The sequence below is a fragment of the Leucopleurus acutus genome (genome assembly GCF_964270905.1).
Source record: "Leucopleurus acutus genome assembly, chromosome: 11".
Taxonomy (NCBI): domain Eukaryota; kingdom Metazoa; phylum Chordata; class Mammalia; order Artiodactyla; family Delphinidae; genus Leucopleurus; species Leucopleurus acutus.
In genome coordinates this window covers 98,385,363-98,392,069 of record NC_139152.1, presented here as the reverse complement: position 1 = coordinate 98,392,069, position 6,707 = coordinate 98,385,363, and the positions used below count along the sequence as shown (strand labels likewise).

At 48.6% G+C, this 6,707-nt stretch overlaps 1 protein-coding gene across 1 annotated transcript in view; it reads left to right on the top strand.

The window, feature by feature from the left end:
- Window positions 1-295: 295 nt before the first annotated feature.
- EFCAB6 (EF-hand calcium binding domain 6) overlaps window positions 296-6,707 on the top strand; it is a gene marked incomplete at its 3' end in the record, with an annotated part of 172,103 nt that continues 165,691 nt past the window's right edge. The window contains 1 exon segment of the mRNA XM_082850474.1: window positions 296-361. Within this exon segment, the coding sequence (XP_082706600.1) occupies window positions 311-361 (51 nt within the window). The 5' untranslated portion in view covers window positions 296-310.

Below are 6,707 nucleotides of genomic sequence, written 5' to 3'. Positions count from 1 at the left end.
AGACGGGGCCTGGCCTCCGTGAGGGCTCTCTGCATGAAGGCCGTAATCGCTCCATTCCCACCCCACCCCAGGAGGAGTCGATGTCCTGTGTCATTTTACAGATGAGGGACCCGAGACACGGAGAAGCTAAGTAACTGGCCCAAGTTCACGCTTCTGGCGGATGGCTTAAGAAAGACCTTGCATTTAAAAATACGTAATTTAGAAACTCCTATAATTTTGATCTCTGTGTGTCCTATGTAAGCATTAACGTAGTGAAAACACTTTAACAAAAGATTTTCAATTGTTATCTTTGAGGGGAGGTGAGAGTGAAATGAACTGCTGTCGGACATTAAAAGAACTCGAAGTCCAAGTAGGAGAAAAGGTAACAGAGAGCTTTCAGAGTTATTCCCCCAATCCCCACCCTTCGTCAAAAGTAATTGCTATTTTTCTGGAAAAGGCAAAACTATGGAAAATTTAAAAGTTTAGTAGTTGCTAGAGGTTGAAGGGCAGAGGGTGGAGAAAGAAGATGATTTAGGTGGAAAGCAGAAGATTTTTAAGGAAGTGAAAATACTCTGTTTCATACCATAGTGATGGCTACGTGTCATTATACAGTTGACAAAACTCATAGAACGTACACCGAGAGTGAGCCTTAATGTAAACTAGGGACTATGGGAGATTACGATGCATCAATGAAGGTCCCTCAGTTGAACCAAATGTCCCACTCTGGTTGGGGATACTGATAATGGGGGACACCATGCATGTGTGGGGACAGGAGGTATACGGGAAATTGCTGTACATTTCCACCAATCTTGATGTGAACCTTATACTGCTCTTAAAAATAAATTCTTAATTAAAAAACCCAAAATGCCAAAAAAAAAAAAAGAAAAGTAATTGCTAGCAGAGGGAGCTGATGCAGAATGAGCTGTGTCTTGTCGTCCGCGTTCTCGTGCCTCACCCAGTAGAGCTCACATGAAAGCCTGTATTCACATGACTTTGCCTGCCCGGATGGCATCCTTTTTGATGAACGACACCAGCAGAAGTCCTGGAATATTAATTACTTTTGTATTAACTTCAGATCATTATTAGTAGGGCTGCCCTTTTGGTTTTTGTCTACGACTGAGGCAGGGTTTTCTTTAGAAAGAGAAAACTACTGCTTTTCGGCAGTAAATGCCAATCAAGAGCGGCGTGGTAAAAATAACTGGTGAAACTCAGAGCGATACATATTTAAGAATTGAGTAATTTAGCCATGAAAGCTACTACGTGTGTTTAAAAAGGAGCATATAGCTCTGTTCCTGTTGGCCGGTTGTGGGTAGCTATCAGGGCGCACAACTAGGGAGGGAGGAGATGCTTACGGCCTTCGGGGGCTGGAATCGGACCCCTTTTTAAAATGCATTTGGGCCTGTCAGTTACACGAGCAGTTTGAGAATCATAGTTTCATTTACTTGATTCAATATGTTGGTTTGAAATGTGACAAATTTTCTTTCCTTTTTGAACTCTTCTGAGATTGTCAAACATTTCAAAATCAGACATAGCTAGAGACCCACAAAATGCCTGAATTTCCCTGGCTTATGCCATTAACACCAGAAAATTCTGCCTAGGGTGATAATTTGTTAGCATTATGTGCTCCTAAAAATCTACTTTCACAATAGTTTATATTAGTAGGAACCCTGGTGTCATGATTTGCTGCTTCTGTTGTGGTTCATTGTTATTCTGTAAGAAATATGCAATATTTGTAATTGATATGTAATAGATATTATTTATGGTATTTGTCTTTAATTTGTCTCTTCACAAACTTGTTTAATCATGAAATTATCCTAGGAGAGTCAGCTGTTTATGACGATCATGCTTTCAACATAGGTGGGTCAGTAATGCAACGTTACAGTTAGGGGAGGGGAGGGACATAGGCCTAGCTTGTAAGTTACTGAGAGTGAGGCTTCGAAGAGGAAAGCTGAAGGGGAACTCCACCGCTGGCCGCCCTTTCATCTCAGTCCTTTTTCATCCTGGCCTCCTTCCCATAGAAGCCCCCTCACTAAGAGTGAGTTTAAAGCAGCGCGGTTTAAACAGAAAGGTAACGGCGAGAGGCTGAGAAATGGGTGATAGAGGTAACGCCCGACCACAGGGCAGCTCCGAGGCTTTCTCTGCCGTGCAGTCTGGCCAGCACAAGCTGCAGCCCCAGCTCTGCCTGCCACCCTGGCGCTGGGCAGGCAGGTGGCGTGGACGGGCTCTGCCATTTACCAGCCGGGTGGCCTTGGGCAAAGTCCTTGTCATTGGGCTTCTTCATCTGTCGGTGGGGATAAGAACACCCACCTCACAGTGCTGTTGCGTGGCTTAAAGGTATCCAGCATAAAGCACCTGGAACACTTAGGTGATGCCAGCTATCATTATTATGGTTATTACTACAGCTTCCTTTGAGGTATAGGTAGGACCTTAAATGAATGTCGTCCCTTCCCACCGACCCCAAAGTAAACCGAACAAACCAAATCCACTCCTCAGCTGCTGGCTGTGTGCAGTAGCGTGTTTCCAGCTACAACTCTGGTCCTCCAAACGGGCCACACTCAAACATTGGAGACAGAGAGGAACACCTAGCGATCAGTAAAAGATGGCTGTCTTCAGACATACATTGTCATTGCTGGGCGATCTACACAGTTTGGGAATGAAAGATGCTAATTCTTTTGTTTTAAATATAAGTCCACATGGCTTATTGGAGCCAAGAATGCATGCAAATGGCTCTCTGAATTTTGGGAGCCAGACTTAGCTGAATGTGTGTGTGGTCTAGCCTTCCTAAACCAACAAGTAGTTAGCAGTTGGCACCCCAAACTGCCCGAACCCCGGGGCTTGGGTTTCCTAATTGTTTTCTTCTGCAGTGAGCTTGGTCTGGTGGCTGGCTCCTCAGCCTCGCCCTAATTCATGTGCACTTAGACCTTCCAGCATGTGTTCACATTCACTCTCCTTGTTCAGTCGAAACCGTGGGCTTCCTGAGTCTCGTTTTCTCCGTCAGTCGAGAGGAAGGCAGACTGGGTGGTCTCCGGGGCCCATCTCTCCGTCCTTTGGTGACTGTGACCTGTGGCTTCACGTGAAGAGCCTGCTATCTGCGGCCGTGGGGCCCCAGGTGGTCCTCAGGGTGTCGTCTCAGGCTCCCGCTGGTCCTGGTTGCTGCTTTAACCTGCACTCGGATTCCACCCAGTGGGTGCTCTGAGTCTGGTGCGCAGCTCCCTTGCCCTCATCCTCTCGGCCCCGGCTTTTCCTTGTTCACAAAGAGGACTGTGCTTTCCTCTGGCTCCTCTTCTGTGCCTTCTACGGGGCGTCTCCTTGGCTGCCCTTGAGTTCTCTGGTCTTCAGGTTCCTTGCTCTCTTAATCTCCTGGGAGGCAGAGGGAGTTAGTGGGAAGGAGGCGCACCTGGCCTGAAGTCTCACCTCTGCAGCGGCCCACGGGCCGTGGGCAGGTCTCCCACTGCTTTGACTTTCCTCGTCTCTGGAGGCAGGACAACAGCACTTACCCGTCAGAGTGATCACAAGAATGAATGAGAATAATGTAAGTGACGCCCTTGCATACAGCAGGTGCTCAATAAATACTCGTCCCTTCCTCTACCCATCAGCGAGGGTGGTCCTCCCTGTCAGGCGCTCCTGAAACCCTTCCTGTGGTAGCTTTACCCGCCACCAGGTGGTGCCCCGTCAGCCACCGAGGTGTCTGGTCGTCCTACCCTGTGACAAGCAGAGGCCCCCAACTGGGCTGAGATAATAAGGAACGTCTCATCTCGTCTGAGAAGTCCGGAGGGAGGGCATGTCAGGGTCTGCTCACTCGCATCTCCTCCGGTCACCGGGAGGTGGCCAGCATTCCAGGCTCGACATGCAGATGCCGCGATGTCGGATTTTTTCCAGCAGCTGTTTCTTCCGCTATGACTCTATAAACACGGGGAAACTTCTTCCTGTGACTCACAGGCCAGGATTTTGTCCCCACCCAAACCAGTCACTGGCGGTGGCATTGGCCGCTGCAGGCAGCCTGGACCAACCCTGGTCACTCCTTGGTGTGGTGGCTAGGCCCCCTCCCCTTAGGCACGGGGCCCCCCAGGGGGTGGCTATCTGAACCAAATGGAAAATGGAGGGTTTCGTTAGAAAGAGAAGGGGTTAGAGGTCAGTGGATTTGGAGAAAGCGACCAACAGTGTCTGCTTCAGCCTCGCAGCGAAAGAACCCCGCTGGCTGGGCCTTCATCCTTCGGACACTGATCAACAGTGTCTGCTTCAGCCTCGCAGCGAAAGAGCCCCGCCGGCTGGGCCTTCATCCTTCGGACGCTGATCAACAGTGTCTGCTTCAGCCTCGCAGCGAAAGAGCCCCGCCGGCTGGGCCTTCATCCTTCGGACGCTGATGTAATTGTTTGGATTCTGCCATCTCTGATAATAGCGAGAGCGAGCATGGATTGAGCACTTACTAGGAGCTGTTCCAAGTGCTTTACTGTGTGTATGTGTTCAGTTTAGGCAGGTGCCCTTGTTATCCCACCTTGATATGGAGGGAAACTAGAACAGAGGCTGAGCAGTTGGGTCAAGTGTGCACAGCTGCGGGGCAGAGGAGCTGCAGTCCCCGCCTCGGCTGCTGGCTCCAGGGTCCTGGCTCTTAGCCTCAGGCCACCCTGCCTCTGGGAGGACCCCTTAGGAAAGGCGGCTGCCTGCACCAAATATGACTCTTTGTTGTGCCTGGAGGTGGACCCACGCATCGCAGAGAAGCATCTCTGCTCACGGAAGCCGTATGAATGAGTGGAGGTTGTCTTCTAGCCACAGGGTCATCTCTTTGTCCGTGTAGCATCTACTTCAGATTTGGGAATTCTCTTTCCTTTTCCATCTCTGGCATCTTGCCCTCCCATGCTTCTTCCCAACTCCTCAGACGCTTATGCTTCTGCCTGTCCTGCAGGGCCCCAGCCCCGTCCTGGAGCCACAGCACCTTCCAAGGCCCAAGACTTAGGTTCTCCACATGCTTCAGGTGAGGAGTCTGCCAGGAAAAAAGGACCTAAAGCAAAGCTTCCATGTGTTTCCAGGTTAACAAAGTTTGGGTCTTTTTACTCTGTTTTATCTTTTGTCAACTCCCCACATGGGGGTGAGGTGGAAGTAAAAGAAGAGGCTAACAAAGGAAGAGGATCTCATCCTGCCTCTTGAGGTGAGGGGATGCTCATTGGAAGCCATGTCCGGAGAATTGCCGAGACACAGGAAGCTATTCTCACATATCAGCACACAGTGTGTGTTTAGAAGTGTCATGACTAGTCTCCTCCCTCAACATGCAAAAAAAAAAAAAGTTTTAAATTGAAGACTAGAATTCAAGAATGTGCAGTTCAGTTAAAGACATTAAAAAAAGGAAAATAAACAAACCCACCCAAAGCCCCAGGCTGTTTGCTCTTGTACCACACATCACTGCCCCAGTCAGGGCTGCTCTTTTTAGCCTGGGAGCTGTGCTGTCAGAATACCTGGTCTGCCCAGTCAGCCGTGACTAGTGTGTCTGTTGGACACCAAGTGACACAAGTCGTTATGGGATTACCCTGGTGCCTTGGAGTTGTGTAGATGCAGCCTTGGTCATTTCAGAAGCAATTAGTAAATAATCAGAGGCACTAAGCTGCTTGCCTGGTCGGTCATAGCTTCACAAAAGTGAAGACGCAAGTGATGGGTATATCCATTTTCTTAAATAGGTGAATTTTCTTAAAAATAAATTTAAAAAATTGTTGCTTGAGGGATAAGAAACAGTTGTTAGGATCACAACCATTTCATAAACATACCTTAACATTAGAACACCACATTAGCACAAACGAGTGTATCAGAATACAGTCTGTTTGCCTAATAAAAAGACCCTGTCAAACTCAAAACGAGGCCATTTACTAAAACATACAAGCTTTTGGTTAATTCGTAATATTCTCCTAATCCCACTTTTATCATCTCTCCTGTGGTGCACTTGGTATTAATTACCTATTATAGCAGGTATTTGAACACAACTTCTCTTTCGTCTGCAGAAAATATTAGCATATCGCAGAGCTGTTGGGACAGATTGTATCTGAGGCGCTTCTTCCTCTGCAGAAAAGACTATCAATCATAGCTGAGTATAGTGATTAATAATGTCACAGCTCTTATTCCTGTGTCTGTGTGCAGCTAAATGAAGAGTCGTGCTCACACTAGATCCAGAGAATTTCACAAAACAAAATAATCGGCTGCCATTTTATAAAGAAATGATATTGAAACTCCTTCTACCCCAGGACCTATTTTTGGTTGCTCTATTAGTAATTTACTGAAGGCTTCATCAGGAAACTAAAGCAAAGATTTGGTTATGTCAGAATTTATATCATTTCAGACTAAGTTTCTCTTAAAAAAAAATCTTCTTGCATGTGGCAAGTCAATAGTACACGTGAGATTGCAGGGTTGAGTGTTTAAAACAGTGCGGTGTCATGGGGACAGGCTGGTGGAGGGGGGGGACAGGATGGTGGTGTGGGGGGCGGGATGGTGGCGTGGGGGTGACGGGATGGTGGAGTGGGGGGATGGGATGGTGGAGTGGGGGACGGGATGGTGGGGTTGGGGGGACGGGATGGTGGAGTTGGAGGGACGGGATGGTGGAGTGGGCGGACGGGATGGTGGAGTCGGGGTGATGGGATGGTGGAGTGGGGGGCGGGATGGTGGAGTGGGGGGACGGGATGGTGGAGTTGGGGGGACGGGATGGTGGCGTGGGGGGGATGGGATGGTGAAGTCGGGGGGACGGGATG